General features: G+C 39.0%; 1 protein-coding gene across 1 annotated transcript; it reads right to left on the bottom strand.

Moving 5' to 3' along the window:
• Positions 1 to 1,297: 1,297 nt before the first annotated feature.
• LOC129095758 (galactosylceramide sulfotransferase-like) lies at positions 1,298 to 22,654 on the bottom strand. Its single transcript, XM_054604316.1, has 3 exons — positions 22,510 to 22,654; positions 3,776 to 3,887; positions 1,298 to 2,701 (listed from the first exon to the last, which is right to left on the bottom strand). The coding sequence occupies exons 1-3, from the start codon at positions 22,652 to 22,654 to the stop codon at positions 1,555 to 1,557; spliced, it is 1,404 nt and encodes a 467-aa protein (XP_054460291.1). The 3' UTR covers positions 1,298 to 1,554.
• Between the last annotated feature and the right edge of the window lie 1,605 nt (positions 22,655 to 24,259).

The following is a 24,259-nucleotide window of genomic DNA, read 5'->3' as shown; positions in this document are numbered from 1 at the left end:
TTCTTTTATTTGTGGATGCACCTAATAAGTGTGTGTTTATGAGTATGCCAGTGTTTGTTATACAATCACACTTTTTTTCCCCCAAAGCCACCAGCAGGTCTGAACCTGTGGAGTGACTCATCTCTTCCTCTTCTCCGTGGACAGCAGCAGCAGAAAAGATGGACTCCAGTGCCATCTACTGTACGGCCTGTGGAAAAGCACTTCTAATGGACAGAAAAACACCTGTTTGTGTGTGTGTGTGTGTGTGTGTGTGTGTGTGTGTGTGTGTGTGTGTGTGTGTGTGTGTGTGTGTGTGTGTGTGTGTGTGTGCGTGTTTTTTGTGTGTTTTACCTATTATTTGTATTTCTTAATATTTTCAATTTTTCTTTTCTTTTATATAACTTCTGTGCCTTTTCCAGCTGCATAACTCCAAAGCGGAGTTGTCTTTACCAGATAGCAGTAATGATCTAACTGAAAGTCTGATGTAGTCGTTTGGATTTGTTTGTATAGCCTGGTACCACTATAAAACACGCCAAACGAATCAATGCTATGACGTTATGACTGCTTTTAAGGGTAATATAAATTCAGCTGGCAGGCTTCTGCTTTATAGACTGTGTGAAAAGTCAGGGGGAGTAAAAAGTAGTTCTTTGTTAAAAAGGGGATTTTTGGTTTTTATTCACCTCATTTGTAAAAACGTATTCCATCAATCCCTCATGTTTTCAGCAATATGATCCAGTCAATTCATACTTCCAGTAATTTTTATGCCTCAGCACCTTAAATAGATTGTACTGCAAACTTACTTGTCATCCTCCAGCTATTATGTTTTATGGCACCCTTCTGTTAAATATTTGCGTTTATGCATTAATGACGAGGTGAAATGTGAAAATCTTGTTTTAGAATCTTCTGTTATCAAGATTTACAGTCTTCTTATCTTTCAAAGCTTACAATTTGAGTAAACTCATTGAGAAGAGAAGCAACATGTCTCCTTGTTACAATATTACATTTTGCAGTATTGGTGACTGATAAAACCAACCGCTCAAACTCTTTGTTTTTCAATAAAATGTAATTTCCTGCTTTGGAAATGTCCCTTTAAAAGTTGTGTTTGTCAGAGATCTATTTAAACACATACTTACTTTTATTTGGTATTTAAAAAACGTTTTTAAAAGAGCAAATTGTACAGTCTAATTAAACATTGCACATCAGCAATGAGTCACGTTTATGGACAAGCAAACAATGGTAGGTTTATGCTGTTCAATGTGAGTTCTGGTAAAGTAGAAGAACGTGATAAAAAAATATGAATAAGAGGATTAGCCTTTCCAAATATCTCAAAGTGTAGATTGTGTTTCGTGCTACTGGTACAACTTCAGCTCTGCACTGGATGATATTAACACCTGTGTGTTGTTTTAAAATCCCACACTACAATAAAAACATATACAAGAGAAGTAATATAACTACACTTCTGATGTCAGGCCATAAAAACAGGTGTGGTAACATGGGGCAAAGGTGAATAACTATTCTGAAAAACTGAAACCACCGCTCTCAAATGCATTCAGCTCTTGCGTCTCTTGTGTCTCATCACCAGTTGATGATATTCCTCACATGTCCCCACAGCTTAGTGACCCACAGGTTAGCCCCCAAGTCTGTCAAATATTGAATTTCTTGGGTTAACATCTTTCGGCATAACTCCTGATGGGCTTTGTCTACATTTTTGTTCATATTGTATCCTTCTATTGACTTCTCCCCGATGGGTTGCCACGGCAGCATGGCCTCCTCATGAATGCTTCCAGCCTCGACGGAGTGACCTCCCTCAATGCAGATCTTCGCAATTTCTGTGTTCCTCCTCTTTAGTTCTGCGACATCCTCTGCCATACGTTGTCTTCCATAAACCTCCACCTTCTCCCAAAAGGTTGAATTAAAATGTTTATACAGCTTCCAGTCAATGCTATTCCACTGCAGGGCCTTCGTCCTGAGCTCAGGAGTCAGTTTAGATACGGTGGATTCCTTACGAGAGTTGAGTTTAAAGAAGAGGATGTCGTCCGTCTCCCAACAGAGAGCATCCCGAAGCAGGATGAGTGATTCCTCAAAGTGCTCCACTAGCATGACTAAGTGAAAACGCTCAGCGATGACCTTGATGGCCTCCTCAACACGCGGGTCGTCTGGATCCAGAGTGTTGTCCTGCCCAAAGTCAAAGAACAGCAGGTTCTTCAGGTAGAAGGAGTTAATTCCATCTGGGCTGAAGTACTGATCAGGATCCCGCAGGAACTCAGTCATCTTATCCTCACCTGGTATCCTCCAGGTCAGAGGAACGATGTGACCAAAGTAATGAAAGGCTGACTCAAAGAGCTCTGCTGGATCTCGCAATATTGTGATGTAGAGAGAGTCTCGAGGCAGCACCCTGGCCACCTCGGTTGCATTGAATCGCATGTGGTTACACATGATGTTAAAACACATTCCAGATTCATAGCCTTGAACGTACGTGCGCTGAAAAGGTGAGGGGTAGAAGAAGTCGTTCCGGCTGTTAGGGAAGGCAAATTTGAGTTTGTGCTTCTCTCCAAAGCGGAACAGGATGTTGAGGAAGGTGCTGCTGGCTGTTTTATGGGTCTTCATAAACATGAAGTCTACTTTAGGAACACAGGTGTTATTGTCTGGCTGTGAGATGTTTGTGTGTGGCTGGGTGCTGTGCTGGTCTGGTGGGGGAGCACAGGAGAGAGGCACTGGAAGCCTATAAAGTCAGCACGAGGAAATAAATGAGTGTCACCATAATTAATCATAGCATATGTTGAAATTATGTAGCATGCAACACTTATTTCAATGTGTAATGAAAGCCTGAGGCCATACAAGACAAGTATAGTATCACTGAAATATAATTAAATTTTTTAGATTGATCGGTGGATTTCACTGTCACTGCAATAATAAACATATGCTGCCCTTAAAGTAACTGAGACAATTGTATTTTTGATCAAAAGTGAAAAATACATTACTGAGTGTGACATTTTAAATGCCAAGACACTTTGTTTTCACTGTTATTCATCACTGCTCATTGTCCAACTTTTAGGTGCCAACACATACACTGTATACTACACAACATGATGTAGTCAGTAAATGAATATAATATCAATACAGTCAAATATTATTCTCTTTATTTGCATTTGCAGAGTTAGTGAATTGTGAATTGTAATTGGTGGCGATAAATAAATAAATTTGAAGTTAGCTTAATACCCAGCACAAAGAAGTATTATTGGATTTATATCCCAAAGTTTATAATTTATAACATGGTCGATCATATTTCTGTCATGTTTTTTGAAAACAATAAATGGAGCAGCAGAGTAGACAAATCAATGTGTTTTATGTTGGCAAATGAAGTTCAGTAGGGATTAAAATATGACTTATTGACATAAACCTGGGTGTACTGTATATTACTGTCTGTAAACCAGTTAACAAAAGATAAAAAGGGAGTGGGGAGTCATTATATATTCAATATCTTAGGCACATACATTGAATTCTATATTAATATTCCATACAATAATTGAAGAACCAACTCTTTAAATTGGAGACAGAGTTCTGTTATATATTAAGGCCTGTCTTATCCATAGATAGAGACACCTGTAAATGGTCATAAATAAGTATATTGATAGGTCGTAAGGTGCTACAGTTAGAAAACGAGGTCTATAAGTTATAGATAACAGGCAAACAAGCCTTAGTTTACCCCTGCCTTATCAATGTACTGTATTTTAATAACACTCTCAGAAGTTTCTATTGGACTTTTTATATTTGCCCTCTTTTCTAAAAGCCTTACTCTGTTGGAGTGAAGTTGATCTGTACTGTTGAAAGAGCGTAGAGCAGAGTTACACAGATCAGGAGACAACCCACAGTGACACGTTTGACCTGCAGCTGCCACCACTGCCTCTCTGGTTTTAGGAACATGGTAACACGGAACTGAAAGAAAGATCCCCTTGTGAGAAGAGGAAGAAGGAAAATATGAAGGGCAGCGCAAACAATATTTCAGTCACGCAATCCATTAGTTTCATTTGACACAAATAACACGCATTGACTTTTGTCTTTGATAATAGAAAGAGTTCTAGCAGATCAATCAATCAGTCAAGCGTATGAGGTAAAGACATGTTGCAACAGGAAGCATTATAATGGTACAGGTGGGTATTTAAAAAAGTATTTGCAAGAAACAAATGGTGTCCAATCTATAGGAAGAGTGCTACAAATACCAATCACAAAAAAGTTATTTGTATAATTACAAAGACTAAATTTGTGGTTATACTGTATCATAACTATTTTATTGATTTTACTTTTTTACTTTTTGCTGAATTACGAGAAGACACTGGAGTAGAATTCTAAGACTTGAACTGCTCTTAATCCTAGAACAACAGATCAAGTCATAAAGATGATATTTGAACTTGAAACCAGAGAGCAAAGACCACTTTAACTCTATAACTGATCCGTGATGCAGTCTGGCCACATTTAACACTCACAGATAAACAGTACGTGTAACATTTCATGTAACAACCCGTGCCTATGTGTAAAACAGAGAAAGGTCACTTGAGCCTATTATTGGGAGTGTATTACTAAAACAAATACATAAATTAATATATATATATATTATATAATCTAGTATTTGAGGTATATTATTAGATTCATTCTACGAATTAAGAAATGTGTGTGATTATTGAATAAAATGGCCATGGAAACATTCTTATTAGAAGCAGTTGCAAGTTAAATTAGATTCATTTTACACCAATGACCAGTTTTAACATTGTAAAAACTGAAGGCTACTTTTGATCAGCATTTAGACATATTCAAAAAACATTGGCAGTTTACTGCAGTTTCCTAAAGCATACAGAACTGAAAATCCAAATTTAAATTGGTATTTGTAAATGAGAGAAATTCCTTAATTGTTAACAACAACAACAAAAACTCAAAATATTTTGTTTGGTGGTTATATAGAACAATACAGTTATTTTCTGTTCACTTGAACCAACTAGAAATAGTAAATCCATTGAAGAAGAACAATAAATAAAAAACACTGCCCTGCTAAAGTTGAAGAGCAATTTAAGCGCTTTGAAAATGTAAATGAAACAGATGATAATTAAAACATGACATACAATTTGTCGAGGGGAAAGCGGACACTTACTATTTATGTGGAAGGTCAACCGCTGGACTCTCACATGAAATTTCTTCCTGCCATGTTGAGTATTACATATCTTATCTTTTTATGACCTTGTTGTAGCCTAGATGATACTTTGAGCACTATCTCCACAGTTACCTAATCAGACTGGATACGAAAACCTGTCCTGTTGTCAGGCTTTGTGTTCCAGGTGTAGCAAAAGAAAGGTAGGACACATGAATCCCAGTTGTCACGCCTCACTGCAGTATCCCATCCTCTCAGCAGAGGGCCTCATCTCATCGTTTAACAAAACTTAGGCGATTTCACTCTGACTCTAAACGGAAATGATCTATTTATGTAAATAAATTATCTTTATTTAATGAACCTCCTCCAAGGAAGGTTCATGCTTTAAAAATGCATGTGACAAAGTCTGCCGTGCAGTCCTGTTCCTCTATCTTTTTTAGTTTTTAAATTCAGGGCCTGAGTGATTCTTGATTCCACTCACACTGCGCTTCACTTTTAAGTTTTACACATAGATTATTTCTGACATATAAAATAAGTGATACACAAAAGAAGAAAAACAACCACACACTAAAATCTGCATCTAACATTCATGAGCATTTGGCCCTTCACTCAGGCATTCGGGGCAAAAATAATTCCCCATTTATTACAGTAATAAACCCCATTGCAAAACATCTGTGTATTCCTGACAAGATAACACAAAGAGTCGTATGGACTTTAGATTACAATGATTATAAAATAGCATAATTTATGACCATCATTACCCGATGGTTCTTTTTTTTTTTTTACTTTAGATAACGACATGCAGCTGTCAGGGTGCTCCTTTAAAAAAAATAAAACGGTCAGTTCCATTTTACGACACTGCAGATGCAAATATGAATCTATAATTTTTATGATGTGCTTTAAATAATACAATGCTTCCATATAATGTTTCTCTTATGTGAGTAGAATAAACAGAAAACAACTTTGTGACATTTCAGAGTTTCGTTTTACTTTTGTTAATACAACAGATACAACCTTTTCCACCTAATGCAGCTCAGTGTGTACAGCTGTTGTGTGACAGTGACATCTAATGAATTAAACAGTAACATTGTCATGGTTTACAAAGGATAGTCACAATAACTTTAACATAAACAGTGTTAAAGTTATTGGGGGAAAGGCTGTAAATTAGGAATAGTATCAGTCCATTTAGCAGATGCAACAAAAACCCCATAGGGAGAAGTTTGGTGGAAAAACAAATCTGTCCCAATTACTGTGCATCTTAAGTCCGAGCATGTTGTCCAATTTAAAAAAACTTTGCAGCTTTCTTTTGCCCAAATTTGGGGAAAACAAGTGGAACCTCAGTCTGAACTACCGGAGCGAAACGTTGGGTTTGGGAATTTGTTTGGGTGACACTGTCAGTTCTGTTTTGGTTCCCTCAAAGTCCTGCTGCTCATTAGTTATCTGTAAAAGAACGTGATGTTCCAGGCATGTGGATCTGTGAATGTGAAACACCATATTCCTGAAAAAATAAACAAACTCTCTCGTCTTAACAACATGCTGCTGGATAATTAAGAGTTTCAAAAGCTAATCGCTAGAAGGCAGAAGCTGTTTTACAGCCACAATTATTCTCTATTTCTAAAAAAAGAGCATAAAGACGGTGTTTACAGATTTTCTTTGATGTAAAAGAAAATTGCGAAAGACAACATTCAGCGGTAATGGTTCCATATCTAAATTCTGAGCAGATGTTGACATTCATTTGTTATGTTTTATTGTTATTTCACCGTTGACTGAGAAGTTATTTCAGGGGAGAATAAACGTGTCAGTGTTTGATCTGAAATTTAGAGATTGCATTCACTGATTTTATGGTAGTCATCAATGAAACTATGTGCACACACACAAACACACACGAACCTGACAGCTACACTATATATAATGGATACTGTTACACTGTGTTTTTTCCAGACATGGAGTGTCACTTGCTCGTCAATCAGATATTGAGAGCCAGGAGAGTTTGTGTTGTGCTGGAAAAACAATCACACACTCAGCCCAATCTATCTTGATGTTGTGTGTGGAGAAGCAAATGTTGTTACTGCTTTAATGTTTGTATCCTGAATTTCTGCATTGAAATGGGGATGTGTATCATTTGCAGTATGCATGGTCACAGCCAACTTGTGTCCAGATTTGCGCTGAGGAGGATGAGATAACGTTTTATGGACAAACATAAACTCTCAGGCAACTGGGGAGAAAAAAAAGCTGTTTTTAGCTTGAATGTTGGAGAAGTAAAAAAAGTTTACTTTTATTATCAAACTTATAAAAGTTACTTCAACTCTGTCTTTATGATTGACACGGTCTCTTCATGCTGCTGGAAGAGTGACAGCTCTGTCCACTGCTAACTTGAACTTTCTGCAGCTGCTTCTCTGTTCAAACTTTACTGAAGCTTTTTAGGATCAATGGTTCCCAGGGATGGAGAAACCTGCTCAGAGGTCCTGAGGCAAAAATGAGACGCGGGCCAAAATCCACTTACTCATGCCAATGTTTACAAAAAAAGACCATTATCGTATATTTTCAGGCATAAAAATGGTATTAGATAAAATGCATTTTAATATATTGATACAGGATCCATCTACAAAGATTCAGGATTAGGTAAAAATGCAGGAGCCACTTAAAGGTCCTTACCATTTGAGCTGACAAAAACTAACCCCAAACGAACTGCCACACACTGATCCTCAGGCCTTTGGGGGCCCTAAGTGTCTGGGGAAGCTTTTACCTGCCGGGCATCCAGCAATGAGGTTGGCAAAACAGTAGTGATTATTTTTGATGACATCGTCTCATGTGCTCTTTGATTGCTGAATCATTATAGTGACTTGAACATTGATGCCCCAACCCAGTATCTGTTGTGTTTGCATGCTGTTTTGAGGGCAAGAATAAAGGACAGGGGTTTCATTTGATTCTGAAATGACCCTCTACATACAAGGTGACCTCCAGTTATTACAGCCGTGTCTTTTTACAGCTCCACAAAACACATTCAATTTCCATAAAAATTGTCCTAAGAGCTTTTGCAGCATAAGCTGCGTTTTTTTGGACAAACAGCTGCCCTGAGGCTCCAGCAGGCCAATATTTACCGCAATACCACAATAGCTCTGGTGGCCTGCAAACCAACAGCAGCAGGCATTCAGAGCACTGCAGAAAGCTGAGATGAGAGATAAGACAGAGGGAGGACGGGTAATAAACTCACCCCACTAGGCAGCAGAAAATGGAAAAGATCTCTTAAACAAACTAGATTTGCATATGAATAGTAAGAATATGATAAATCATAACCGTGGCATTAAGGGGAGACATACAGGCAGAAACTTTGATTTTCATGCAAAGGTCAATTTTGAGATTTCAGGCTATTTTGCTTCAGTAACATGCCTTCTGTCAGACTAATGGAAAGGTAACATCCAAAATATACACCTAGGTGTTTATTTGACTCCTTTTTCTGTTTTTTCAGAAAACTTGTAGTGCAAAAAGCAATTGTCTCAAAAGAACAGTGTGTGGGGACTTTAAGGGGGATTGAAGGGGATTAATTGTCAGCAATAGAATATAATATTCATAACTATGTTTTAATTAGTGTATAATCAAAAAACTAATAATCGTTGTGTTTTCCTTAATGTATGAAAAGCCATTTACATCTACATAGGGAGCGGGTCCTCTTCTTGGCCATGTTGCACCGCCATGTTTTAACAGCAGACCAGAACGGATACTGGCTCTAGCAAGAGCCTTTTGCATTTTATGTTGTCTGAAGGTAGGGATGTTTTCCGAAAATCGGTATTAAAAGGGCCCTAATACCGCTAAATTATTAAAGACCGGAGTATTGATCAGCCCCGACGTGACTGTTTTTTTATAGGTACTTTTAATTGTTTCATTTTTTTTTGTAAACTTCTCTGCTGGCTGAGACAAAGAAGCCGAGAGAACAGAAGACAGGAGAGCCGAGGAAGAATGACCGATACTGACAGATGTCTGTGTTCATTCATTTACAGAATTCACCCAGAAATGTTATTCATTTAATAAAAAATGAAGATTGGTTTCCAATGAGATAATAATGACATGATAAAGTGACTTTGTTGTTGTAAACATAACTGTTTTTATTTGTTTTGAAATTCTATATGTGTTTTATAGCAATGATTAAGTAGAAGAGCAGAGTACAGATAAGAGGAGCTCCTAGTTGTGCTAAAATCCTAAAAATAACTCTCCCTACCTGAAGGCCACCGTAGTTCTCCACCATGCTCGGACAGGGAGGGGTAAGCCAAGGGTTATTTTGTTGGTTGCAATCTGCTACACACCACTAGATGCCACTAAACCTTACGCACTGTTCCTCTGATGCATGTAAACAACTAGGGGAGTTTCATGGTGATATCTATTAGGTATACTTTTGATCCAATATACCTGTAGTGTCTTGAAATTCCACGATACATGTCTTTAAAGGCTGTTGAGTTTTTCCTCATACTCAGATCCAGCAATCTCCATTTAAGTAGCACTTTTATACACCAACCTTTCCAGTTACATTCATATCAATATTCTGGATGTTTCAGAGGGGTTTGTTCATATGTCATTCATAACCTGATTTATAAAAAATCATATTCCTTTAAAAATGGTGTAATTTTTTATAGCATTTCACAGTATTTTTAAATGTATGGAAGGATAAAAAAGAGCTATCCAAATTCCCTCTGTAAAAACCTTTGATTTTATAATGTCAACAAAATGAAACAAGAAAGTTGAACCATGCTCCGATCATGTTCTACAAATGACCACATACTGAAAATGCCTCATTTCAATATTTAAACATATAATTCCAGAGAACTTCTAATGCAAAAGATAATTTCCTTGATATAAGTCATCAAGCGGAGAAGTTTAAGGATGATATATACTACTTAAATTCTTTACCCTGTTAACCTGGAGCGTCTTCCCTGAACAAAAAACACATCTGGAACATGAATTATTCAAGGTGTGCATCCCACACAGTGAATGCTGTGTGTGAGGGAGCATGAACATTATGACCTGTATGTGTTATATCCTTGCCCTCCTCTCTTATTTCTCATTAAGCAGATGCTTGAGGAACAATATTTACATTTTTAAAAAGTGTTATATAGTTTGGCAACACTCTTGTTTCCTGCCCTCTGTTCTCTATAAAATGGGCTGTTGGCGCCGGGAGAGAGAATCATACCGGCTGTTTTTGGTTGAAGGTGCAGCAGTCGTGATGACAGAACGTGGGCCAATGTTTTCTCACCTTGGGAATGAAAGACTCCTCTGACTTTGCCGAGGATTTAGAAGTTAGACAAGCATGTCCAACCACACAGACACACACACACACACACACACACACACACACACACACACACACACACACACACACACACACACACACACACACACACACACACACACACACACACACACACACACACACACACACACACACATCCGACAAATAAAGCCTTCTGACTCAACTCCTTCTCTTCCCTGTCTCTCCCTCTGCCACTTTCTCCTTAATTAGCTCGCCTCTCCTCTTCTTCCCGTCTCTCTTCCCTTGTTTTTCTCCATTCTCTTGCTGCCTGTCCTGCTTTCAAAGCAATATTTTACTTTGCAACAAATGAGATTTCACATAGTTTTAGTGAGGGGAATTTCAGTGCTCAAGTGACAAAGAGGAGGAACAACTTGTGTTTTCTTTATTTCAGGCTGGAAGAAAAACGTATTTTCTACCCAGCTAGAGTGTTATTTGTCCTGGAAGCTCTGCATCACAGCTTTGAGATGTATCTAAATTTAAACCTCTCACTCATTTATTATTTATTCTATTTATACTCTTTCTTAAGTAGAAAATGTTCAGGTTTTTCAGGGTGACCCCGGTCTGCTGCGTCCACACAGAGGCTTCTATCATTTATAGATAGATAAAAGATCTATCTAGATAGATAGCTGACACAAATATCATCATCATCATCATCATCATCATCATCATCATCATCATCATCATCATCATCATCATTAACAGCTACATCATCATTGACTTTCAGACCTGATTTGGGAGGATTTGAAATATTCATAGCATCCCAACAGGTAATCAGAACTGTAATCAGGTTATAGGCCGCACACACACACACACACACACACACACACACACACACACACACACACACACACACACACACACACACACACACACACACACACACACACACACACACACACACACACACACACACACACACACACACACACACACACACGCACACACACACACACACACACACACACAAAGTCAGTATGTCTCCACAGAGTGCATGCAGGTTAACAGCTGCTGAACACGGGGCTGTTAAATATTTCAGCGGGTACACACATTCTCTCACCAGCCCGCCTCCCCTGCCGGCATACCGGGAGGTGTTATCCCCAAAAAGCACTTCCATGACTTATTAATGCCACAGAGATGGATGTCGGATGATGAATGATGGAAGGGAATAATAGGAATTTATGCTCATTATGAAGGGGAGACTTGTCAATGGTGAATTATGTGTGCGATTGTTCCAGTGTGCTCATTAAGACAGTTTGTTTAAAAGTTTTTGACCCGGGTCTTCAAGTTAACTTTAATGAACCGCAATGTACTTCACTCAGGATTTTTTAAGACTTTTGTACACACAGAGTTAATCTTTGTGTGTCTCTTCCTTTTGTGCATAATTTCTACAGATGTTGCACTTTATTTCCCATCTGTTTGATAAAAAAAAGGTTTAATTTAGAGGAATATTTCTAAGGATTGTTTTCTTTATTTTTTTGCGTCCATCTTTCCCCCCAACTCTGAATTTAACTTTTCAGGACATTTTTAGAACAGTTTCAGAGTCCATCATCATCATCAGCTTAGCAGTGACTTTTGGAAGTTTCTCTGTTTATTGTTACACTTTTTTAAAGAATTGTTTTTTAGATAGCGGCACTAGAGACACAGTATAGACAGGGAGGAAGAGAGTGAATCAAACAAGGGATGTTGCAGTTATATGGTCTTAACTTTTTTGACAAATACTGCTTTGTTAAACAACTCATAAAGCGTCTGAGGCCCTTTGTATAGTTTTGCAATGCTGAAGAAGTGCGTCCCCCCTCCACACTTTCGAGGGCTATGGGGTGTACAGTTTACGACCAGAAGTGCGAAAGAATAAAGTTGGTGTCTTGTCAGCAGTATTCTTGTCACTTTAGTGAGGGTCAGGGCAGCAGTTAAGACACTTAAGCTTGCAATAAAACATTGTGAATGTGGCTTTGGACAGAGGAGTGACTGCAGGAGATGGGTAGTTATTACAGGGCCAGATCTGGGGGAGTTTTGAGCCTCGAGGAAATGTTGCTGGGGGAGTTTCCTCTTGTTCTAAATTATTTTTTTAAATTATGTTTTGTTTTTTAAATAAGGTTGATGCCTTTGTGAAATACAGGCTACACAAATGTACATCTTTGAAACAGCAAAGTCTTGCAGATATTTTTTAGTCGACAAAATTGAACAGAATGTCTCTGTTCCTTAACATCTGGTGTGTTGGACCTTCTTCTCTGTCCGGTCCTCTTGCTCCTACTCCTTCTTCCTTTGAGCATCCTTCCTTCCCTACTCTTCAACCTCCTTCTCTTTCTTTCCCTCCTTACCCCCTATTCCCTTAATGCTCTCTGACGTGAAATAGATCCTGAGTGTAGGAAAACGGACGCTACATCTCGATTGCTCCAACAGATTTTCCTCTGCTGTCCATAAATCCAGATGAAGTGACCTGGATGCTTGTGAGTGTCTGTGTGTGGTGTTGAAATTAGCTGCATTAAGTAGTACCAGCACACACTGTAAAAATAACTCTGCTTAACCCATTCATTTAAATGGAGCTAATTAGATGAGCTGTCTGGGGAGAAGGCCCTCACTGGGGCATTTGAGCACATGCATCAGTGTGTGTGTGTGTGTGTGTGTGTGTGTGTGTGTAGCAGGATTTTCACAAGATAAATGAATGCTGCTTAACAGTGCAGTAAATACAGGAGCTCACAAAGATATAACTACTCTGGCTTTCTCTATTTACTGTGTAACTCTCTCTCTGTAACACACACACACACACACACACATTTACATTTGGTCTACCACACACTCTTACTTATAAATCCTTTAACTCTTGCTCGCTCTCTTTTTTCAGTGTGTCAAATGGAGATGGATTCAAGAATTTCAATATTTTTTATTACAACACTCAGTGCAGTGATTTCTCATTGAATTAGCTGATGAATATTCAGACACAAAAAAGCAGAAAACAAACAGCACAACAAGAGATTAATTGTTGATTAAAAGAGGTGTGAAGTCCCAAAGTGTTAATTGATGCAGATTTAGCTTAAAAAAACTGTTATTGCACAGTGGAAAAAAGCAACACCCCTGGTAACTGAACTGAAAATATTATTTAAAGTGTAATGATATTTTAAGGCAGGATATCATCATTTATCTTATTGTGATATATCATAGACATCCATCACTGTAGTGCTGCTAGTGAATTGTGACTGTGGCGTAAATGCATGTTTCAAAAAGATAAGTAAAGTGGACTGATAAAACAATATCAAGCATTATTGATGATGAGAACTTGGGAGTCCATAAAGTAAGCGAAACTTTAAACGACAGCACGAACTCAGAGATGCCGGGATTAATCAGTCGGGTATGGTAAGCATTCATTTCAGGCTGCCACCTCAAAAGCTGCCATGGTTAACAAAGGATTGTGTGGAAATAAACAGCAGCGTCAAGATAAGACAAATCTCTAAAGAAAGGTTGGCTGAGTGTGAAGAAAGGGAGAAAATGTGACTTTATCCTTCAATCAAAGTGGCAGGCGATCCGTTTTTTAATGCAGGGAGCCATTCCAACTCAATTTAGTTTCCCATTAGAAATGTAATTGCGGCACCAGATGAGAGATTCAATCAAAGCTTCAAAATCAAAAGTAAAATGATATGAAATAAATTATAGCCTGTGAGAGTGGCTGGGTGTTTTTATGCTCATATCATTTTCATGCCAATACTCGGTCTCTTCAAGCTAATTCGTTGTCTTTTCCTTTGGCCAGTCATTATTCTCATCATCATGTATCGACATGACAGCAAAATTGGTTGAACAGAAAGAAATAGCTTTGGTTACCTTTGCAAAAATGGGTTTGTAAAAGCACAGCATTCAGCTCAAAGTTGCTTTTATTGAGCTTGTTAAGAGTTTCAGACTTTGTTTCGTTTCAGCATGTTCACACCTGGAAAGTGCAATCACCGCTGGTGGCAGCTCAGCACAATCAGCACTACAGAGGCTGTTGAGGGAGAAGGTTACCCAACTTGAGGCGCAATCTGTAATATTCCTTTGCACACAGTGACTGAAATTTATGGGGGAGGGCTTTCAAGTGTTGCTGATCAGCACCAGTCACTCATCTGGTCATGGCTGCTGAGATTTAAAGCTGTGTCAGCAGGCGCAAGCTGTCCAGCAACTAAAATCTTTCCTCAACTATGTTGGCCTCTCAATACTGGCAAGTTTATCCACAGCCTGAGTAAACATGGTTGCAGCATTTGAAAGGTGGCAGCAGAGCTTGAAAATCCCACATCTCAATTGGAAATACTTCTCCTTTTTTACAGTTTAAACATTCATATCGTTATCATACATATGAAGAATGTTTAACGTCTTTTGGACTTCGAACCTTACTTGTTTTCAGTTTATCAGTTTTAAGTTGAGAGGGCAGAAAACCTTCAGAAAGAAAGTAATAAAGTTATCATGAAAATGAAATGTAGAGGTGGTATAGCCATTAATGCCCTTGCAGGCCAAATATATTATCTAGATAGCTTTTTATATCTTAATTTATTAAAATGCATTCATATTTTACTAAAGACACAAAAAACAAGCAAAGAATGTTGTCAATAATCTTTTTTAAATTTGGAAATGGAGTTGCAACAGGCACAAACTGGGGCTACCTATAAGATACAGTAGCCGCATGAGCTAGCTAGCTAATTTGCTATGCCTTTATTGGACATGGACAGTAAATAGATGTCTAACACCGGTGAAACTTTAAATGTGAGGCATCCGCATTTCAGTGGCATTTGCTGCGTCTGCAGTTAGTTGAGCTTTTCCACAAAGTACTTAATCATCTAACGGGTGATTTTTAGTTTTAAGAAGGAGAAGAAGAGATAAAGGACATGCGACTGCAGGTGTAGTTCCCAACAGCTGCCACTAGATATTACTGAAGAGCCATATTTTATTTCCGACACCAACATCTTCCCAGTCCGAACTGTGATTCGAACTTATGACCATTCAAACACAAGCCTGCTCTCCTAATCTCCAGCCCACAAACAACCCAGACTGGCCCTCGCAGAGTATGCATGTGGATTGATCGTAACAACACGAGGCAGCTCCTGGTGCACTCAGGCCTCAGGAGGTGGACAGCAGCATGCAGCAAACATTTCTGGAACCTTACTTTGACGTGATTCTGAGGACACGGGGAATCATTTGTTCAGGGAATCCAGCCAGACGCTCTTATGTTGCATTCATTATAGTTCACTGTTGCTTCATTAAAAACAGAGAACAGAAATGGAGATTGGAGAACCATTGCTGTTTTGTACAAACACACTCATCTCATCAGCCTAAATCAAAACCTGGGGGCTTCACGCAAAGCGTAGCGTCCCTTCCCTGCTAATTTCTACGCTGAAGACTCAACCTATTTACCCAAATGACATTCTGATATAGAGTGTGCATAAATACCTTCTTTGCACACAAAAACAGATTAAATGAAACACACACATTTAACATAATGATGTCATCTTGTTGGTGATGAGGACCTTCAACACTAACCAATTACTCATTACATTACATTACATTACAGTCATTTAGCAGACGCTTTTATCCAAAAAAAGGCGTCTGCTAAATGACTGTAATGTAATGTACTCACTCAAAGGTGAGGCAAAGTGCAAACCTCCCTTCTTTAATAACATCAATGGAAATGCGGAAGAAGCGGACTGAGAGACAGTTAAAATTGAAGAGCAGTGAGCGACAGGCAGCGAAACCGTATATGGGATATAACTACTTGGAAAAGTAAAGTTCCTCAGATCTTTATTAAAAGTAAGCTGCGGAGAGGAGAGGGGAGGAAAATGAAAGAAATTAAGAATGCAAAGATGGCACTACAGAAGCTGTTAAATGTCTACATCTGCCCATCACTCATCCCCTGTGGTGTGTGTGTGTGTGTGTGACTGCGTGTCTCGTCCATTAGTCACTGAGAGCTTCGTCCATTAGTCACTGAGAGCTTCCTTAACGAGGTGCTCTTAATTGCCGAAGTCTGCTGGGAGTTACTTTTGCACGCTATCTCTCCTCCACTTCCTCCACTTCCCCCTCTCCTACTCTTGTCTTACTGTTCATTTTTTCTTTTCTTTTGTTGTTCTGTAACTCTCCTCTTTCTCTCTCTCTCTCTCTCTCTCTCTCTCTCTCTCTCTCTCTCTTTCCGGTAATTTATCTCTTTCTCCGATTTTGGTCATTTTCATTTTATTGTCTTGAGGTTGGTTTCACGCTGGGAGTTTTGTCTGCTTGTTTCTAGAGCTGCTTTGACCCACGGGGATGATAGGGGGGGGTTGGTTAATATGTATACAGTCTTCTGTACTTGTGCATGTGTATAAATATAAGTGTGGGGCAGTAAAGCTTACATAATGAGGCATTATAGTACTATGATCACCTTTACAGTAGTTGAAGGGATTATGATTTTCAGTTATTACAACACTTACTATCCCAGTAACAATTTTATTACCCTAACAATTTTGGAGGTTGTCTTGTTTGCCGATTATCAGGAGTCTCTTTGGGTTCATTTGAGACACTGGTTCAGTACTCATTATCTCACCGCAGGGGCTGAAGGTGTTGGAGTTGTTTAAAGACTATATTGATGGTGTTAAGCTGTCAGTAGGCGAATGTAATGAGTAATGTAACCAATTACTTTTGCTTTTAAGTAATAAGTAATGTGTATTGAGAAATGTATATATTTGTTTTTAAGTGGCGTACCCAATGGTCATGGACTTCCTGTCTGCCATGATAGAACTAGTACGTGCATCTCCATGCAATAAATGTGTGTGTGTGTATATATATATGTCCACTTGGCAGCAAGAAAAAGTGTGCCTCGGTGAGTCAGATGGCTACATTGTGTCATTGGTCTGGCTGGCTGACATTCAGATTGTCTGGAGCTATCCTTAGGCTGCTGCAGAGAAATGTAACCTGAGTCACTGTACAGGACCAGGATATAAAGTCAATGTCGGGGGCTGGTGAGGCAGCGAGAGAGACGGAAGGAAAGAGAGATAGAGAGAGACGGAGAGAGAAAGAGAGATAGAGAGAGAGGGAGAGAGTTCGCCTCTGGGTTGAGCTGCAAGGGACCTTTAGGCAGAGATATTTTAAAAAACGAATTTCGTGACTTCTCTCCCCACTCCTGTCTCTTCTCTTCTCCTGCAAAAGTATGCAGGGCTCGTCCATTGGGCATCTATTCTACATTCACACTGCAATATTTAACACATTTGGGAGTGAATGAATGTTGAAATTGTAACAGTTTGGCTCCATTACTGTGTTGCATCTTTTGAAAATCTATTTCTAGAGAATATTGTGTTTTGGGTCTTCAGTTGTTTTTTTTCCTTGTTTCATGTTATTCCTTCAGGTTTGGTCTTTTCAGCTTTCATTTTGTAAATTCACTCTCCGCTTGTGTCCTGTTTTGCAGCCTTTGTTGATTGTCTGCCCCGCCCTGTTAAGTTTCAGCTGTCACATCAGCCCTGAAGTCACCAGACCTTCTGCTCCACTTTTTCTACTTCCCCATTAGCCAGTTACATCCAACAGGCCAGTTCCTTTGGTCGTTGTCGGTTTGTCTACATTTGTGTTTGCCTTTCCCTCTGTCCTTGCTTGCTGTTTCCTGCCTGTTTGGTAGGACTCCAGCTTGTAATCATTTTCAAATAAAATCATTGCATTGGTTCTGCTGCAAGTTAAATGTGTCTGTGGGTGTGTCCATCCACCGTTGCCTGATCTCCAGACTTTGACTGTAATATGGCATAGCAACTAACATGCCTGCAATTGTAGCATATCATAGTAAGTTACTGATATAGTAATTCAATACACCCCTTCACTTGTGTGCTGTGTTGCAATTTGGTTTTAATGGGGCATGGAAGATTTTCTGTCCCAATTAAAAGTATTCATTCAATTTTTAAAAGCAAAAAGTTAAATAATTATTTAAACAAATGTTTTCATGTAACTGATGTTTTCAATTTTGTGTGCTATATTTCCCTTAATTTTTTTGCCTACTATTTAGGCATTTTAGCTTCCTGCTAATGAACTGATTTATAGTATTCTCAGTCAGCTTGCAAAATAAGCTCTTTTGGGGGGATTTTTTATGCCTTTATTAGATCACATTGATTGGTGCCTTAAAACCCTTTGCCATTTGGTCACTATGCAAAATAAGGGCTGGGTATCAAATCTAAATACTTGTTAAGTATGAGCCAAAATATGTCCATTTCACAAACACTGTCCAGGACTGAAAATTGGCATGGTTAAAATATTACATTTATATTTTACTTTGATCAGATATTTACAAAAAAAACAAAACAGTGTTTGCACCATTTGCATTTCTCAAACATTTCACCTTGACCTTTTTTTCTACATTTTTCTGCAGAAACATTCTGCTTATCCTCAACAGCTACCTTATATAAACCACAAATAGCCATGCCATCTGCCGTTCAACCACGGAGAATGCCAAAAGCTTTATGATAAACATTTCAATTCCATCTAGATGTCAGCAAGGACGGGACCTCAGGTTACAAAGGCTCTCTGGCATGTTTTGAAAACTTTAATGCTGCACATAATTGAGCTGGTGTAGATAGTCAGAACCATCAAATAATGAGTTCACATGTTTTCATGTATCAGTTTCCTCAGCACTATGAATCATCTCAGGTCTTTTAAGTCATAAATGACAGATTTATTTAATAACTGTGATTGCCCTTTTTTCTCTTGAGGCAGCTTTATAGATGCTGTTTACTCCAGATTAGTTATCATATTAAGAGTTCAGCTTGGAAACTTATCAATTAGGCTGGACTACCCACTTAAGGCTACACATTGTAGCTTTGAATACTAGTATGCATGAAAATATTCAGCAATGTTTTGTGTCTTTGGATGCTGAGAAAATGTTTTTTGCACAGCATTGTATTTGTCCGGATCTGGAGACCCAATCATCTTGCACTGATCTCTAGTATAAAGTGCTCTGCTGAAGGGCTTGTTTCCTTGACTGACACTTTTGTCATAAGCATTTATTCTTCCCTCGTGGCTTCTCTTGTTTCAAGGTAATCTTGGTGACCCCTAACTTGAAATTTTACTATCATTTTTCCGTATCTATCTCTCTCTGTCTCTTTCTTCTTGATGGAGCATAAATCTTAAAACAGCCTTACACTACATTTTTAATCATAATCAATGACAGCAATAGTAGCTTGAGAAACTGAAAGATGTATTCTCAATGGGTGCAGAGAGTTAAGACGGAGCCAAAATTCAAACTAACTTTTTTTTCTGCAGTAAGTAAATATTGCTCTTGTCCCCAAGTGCAGTTGTTATTGAAAAATAATTAAACTTTATGAAAAAAAAGAACATTTAAAATCTTCTATGTTGTCAGAAGCAGAAATGTAGTGGGAATTTAAATGTACGTTGCATCATAATGTGCAGTTGGGAATGGTCATGAGGGAAAAATCCTCCAACAGAAGCCAAATTTTAAAAAAACTTTTAAAAAGATGTTGTTTTTTCTCCTACCCACTTTATTTTCTAAAGGATTTCTGGCGTGTAAATAAAAATCTTGAGGACCTGATTTAGTTCATCAAACATGACTGTTTGACCTGATAAGACGGAGATACAATAACATGGTCAAATGTTTAGTTTCTTTGCAACATTTCCCCCAATGCGTATGGACCACTGGTCACAGTGGTGGTAAACAAAATGCAGACAGACAACACTAAATTTAGCTCCATCATTTTCATATTCACACCCTGAGAATATTCTTGCTTTAATATGCACAGTTCCATATGGACTGAGAATCCTCGAGTGGATGGCGTGCAGAGAAAATGAGTCTTTGCAGCATAAATAAAAGACATGGGAAAATAGCATCATTATCATTATGACTTTATCTCTATTTCAGCGTCTTCATAATGTCATTCCTCTCTTTAATGTTTTGGTGTCACATTTCCTTTTTTCTGTACAGCACATGAACTTGGATTTATGTAATATCCTTTCCCTTTCTGTCGGCACACAGTCCTTTGTTACTTATTAACCCGGATCCCTTACTCAGCTCTTAAACAGAAAGAGTGCTATTATGAGAACAATATTTGGAATTTTATATATTAATAAAATATGACCTGAAAATAATACCTACATTTGAAATAGGACCAATCCCCCAATGAATTGCCTCTGCATGTTGCTGACAGAAACAGACACCCAGACAAAAATATAAACAGCACTGAGTTCAACTACAGTTCATTAAGCTTTGTTGATAAAGTGGATGATGTGAAGAGCAAAGGGACGTGTGGAGGTTTTTATTAGCCAGCGGCATTTTAAAATGCATGCCCGATGGGGAATGTCTCAAATGAAGACTGGAGTGGGAGGAGGGCAAACATTTGTCACAGAGCAATATTCATGATTGTTTTATACTATGGAAATAAAAACAGCAACACTGCCTCTCGATTGCTACGTAGGCTATTTGATAATGAAGGAGGAGATATCCTGATATGAAAAAATAATGCACAAGGCCACAAAATTTCTCAAAACGTCCTCAACTTCTTTTGGCTAATTGGCTAATTATCTCTGATCTAACCTTTATTTAGTTTTACGGTCACTGGAACATACCCTAAAGTAAAAGTGGGGTTCCTAAATAGAGTTGCTATGGTTACTTGTAGTGGAATGCATTATGTTTTTCATGAGTTTCAGTTTAATGATAACATTGATAAATCCTGTTACTCATAAAAATGTCTCAGAGGTCCTAATAAACAGGTTAAACAACTGCAGAAACAAGTTTTTCCCACACATGAACTCTTTATTTCCTCTTGTTCTCGGGAGGGTTAACACTATTTTACAGAAGTTTTCTGTTTTCAATGGCCCTGTTAAAAGTTCAATAAAAAAAAGTTTATGTAAGTCTGAGCTAATAAAAATGTCACAAGCTATCCTCAACTTTAGGTTCAGTTCAGGATCTCTCAGCTCAAGGATGGCTCATTTCCTTTAGACAGCCTATTGTTACAGTATATGCTGGTAACATAAAGCAACTAATTGTGACTTTATAACTCATGCTCCACCTCAATGGGTCAAATACCCGCGTTTGCTCAGTGCAAACTCGGGTATTTGACACGGGTGGGTTTACGGGTGGGTTTACATTGGAGTCAGTTGAAAGCCCGTTGCGTCGCATACACCTGCAAAAGGTGTGAAACTCTGAGGACGACTGAGCTGCGATATTTTTAATGCACTGGGCGTGATGGGTTGGGACTTTGTTGTACATCCAGAACTTTTCCAGGACTTATGATGTCATTTTCCATAAATCACCAAGACTGGAAAGCTGCATTTCAGAATTCCAGCTGTTCAGTTTTGTGAAACCTGAAACACTTTCCTACACCCTTTTTCTGAACCCTGACTCTAAGAAATATTTTATAATCTGACACTGCTCTAACCTTGTGAGGCCAGTTGGGGCTTATAAAATACCTCAAGAAGACGCCGCACACACACACACACACACACACACACACACACACACACACACACACACACACACACACACACACACACACACACACACACACACACACACACACACACACACACACACACGCACCTAATCTATCTCAGTCTCTTAATTGTTTTTTCCTCCCTCCTGTACTCTCTCTTCTTCCAATCAATCTCTCACTCTCGCCAACACTATATCTACTTTAGACAATTAGTGCTGACTACAGCGCTGTAAAGAGCGGTCTGGTAAAACTCTGTTAGAGTGCGCACACACACACACACACACACACACACACACACACACACACACACACACACACACACACACACACACACACACACACACACACACACACACACGCACACACACACATATACAGTGGGTGTTGGTGGGGTGCAGTGGGGAGGACAGCACACATCAGCTATCTGCCAACCCCCCGTGAGACACAGTAAACTCCACCTCCCCTCACGTACACTATATGAAGATAATTGCCCCAGAGTGAATGCAGCTACAATCCACTATAATGAACTCCCAAACCACCAACTCCCTCCCTCTCCCCCGATCCCCTTCCCTCCTCATCCATCTCTCCCGTTTTACCCTCTCTGTTCCATCTCTCATCTAACCCCATTCTTTAAAATGATCTACCTCCCTCAACTTCACCTCACTTCTCTTCACACTCCCTCTCACCTCCCCTCTCCTCTTTATCTGTGTTCTTCCCATACCTCCTCTTTTTCAAACTTATCAGCTCCTTCTTTCCTTCTCTCCCTTCACACTCCTTCCTTTCTTTGCTTCGTCTCTGTTCTACACTGCCCTTGTTCCCAGTTGCTACCATCTCTAACAACATATCATTTTTAAGCCATTATTGAGCTAGCCCACAGGGCTAATGGCCCCAGATTACATTGATCCGTTGACACTATATTTTATCTACCACTCCCTCTTTATATGCCTGTCTGTGTCTAATTCAAGCAATCCAGCAATCTACAAGGAATGAACGGTTTATGTAGTTTACGCCCAAATAAATCCCTCATGGGACCATGTTATTTTTTTACTTGAGCCCTCCATCCATCCACACTGTCCAACAGTTGATAAATTATACATTTTTAGGGCATTGTATGACCTTACGCTTAAAAATATATTTTGAGCTGTTAAACACGTGTGTGCCAGAGGACCCACTCTGATCACTTCTGTGCTGGTTTTCATGCAGGTCCTCACTGGTGATTATGGGCAATCAGGATTTTGCGGGACCTATTTACATACGGCTTTATTCCCTGCAGCAGTTTGTTAAAGCTGTGCTAATCAATCTGCAGAACGTTTTAGCAACTTTCGGCCCATTGTTTTTTTTTTAATGGCAGCAACTTTAGTGTGTTGGTTCAATCTGCAACATGTAGCACACTTGAAAAAAAGACAAAATTATAGTTTCACTTTTTTAATTAATTTACCACTCACTATCTGTGCTAAAGACATTTTTTGTCAATATCCATTGCCCGCTTGAAGCCTGTGCTGTGTTAAAAAAAAAAGCTGATTGTGTATCATGTTCCTAAAGACGGCTTCATCAGGGTGACATTTGCAGAACTGAGTTGAATGTGGCCCGGGGCCAATGTTAGAGTTGGTCCTGTGTCCTTGATTTTATAATGTGTCTAAATAGTTAGTACAGAATAATTTATCTGACTAAAGATGACCCTCCAAAGACACGTTCTAGCCCTGAGACATGAGAGCGGGGGGGATTATTTCTGGCATATTCTTTGTGGAGTGAAATGACAATCAATAATTGATTAGGTTGCTAATTAGCTTTTTAAATTGCCAACAAGATGCAAAAGGTTGTTAAGTTGAACTTGCAGTGCAGTGGAGTGGTTTGACACTGTAGAGGGAGGATAGGGAATTTGATAATTGTGTGTGTGCACTTGTGTACTATATGTGTGTGCTTGAGATATCAACAGGGGCAGCCAGAACAAATGTAACTGTCCTACATTTAGGGATGGACACACACACACACACACACACACACACACACACACACACACACACACACACACACACACACACACACACACACACACACACACACACACACACACACACACACACACACACACACACACAACACAAACGTGCACACTATATCACTACTTTGTGCTGAATCAGAACACTGGAGCCCTTTTCCAAAATATCCAACTGTCTGCACGATGTGTTTCTATATATGAAATGAAAATGAACTCTTCCGCCAGCACTCTCACACAAACACAGTGTGACAAACACAGTGTGAAGGCAAAACTAATTATTCATCGCAGGTGGCAAACACATTCGCATGGAGAACACAACACACAGAAATAGAGGGAAAACATGCTGACGGGCGCTTAAATCATGGAGGAGAGGAGACAGAGGAATGTGTTTGTGAGTGTTTGTGTGTGTGGGCTGACAGTCGTGGGGTGTTGGTGGT

The sequence above is a fragment of the Anoplopoma fimbria genome, chromosome 9, assembly GCF_027596085.1.
Source record: "Anoplopoma fimbria isolate UVic2021 breed Golden Eagle Sablefish chromosome 9, Afim_UVic_2022, whole genome shotgun sequence".
Classification (NCBI taxonomy): Eukaryota; Metazoa; Chordata; class Actinopteri; order Perciformes; family Anoplopomatidae; genus Anoplopoma; species Anoplopoma fimbria.
This window is presented reverse-complemented; position numbering and strand designations above follow the sequence as displayed.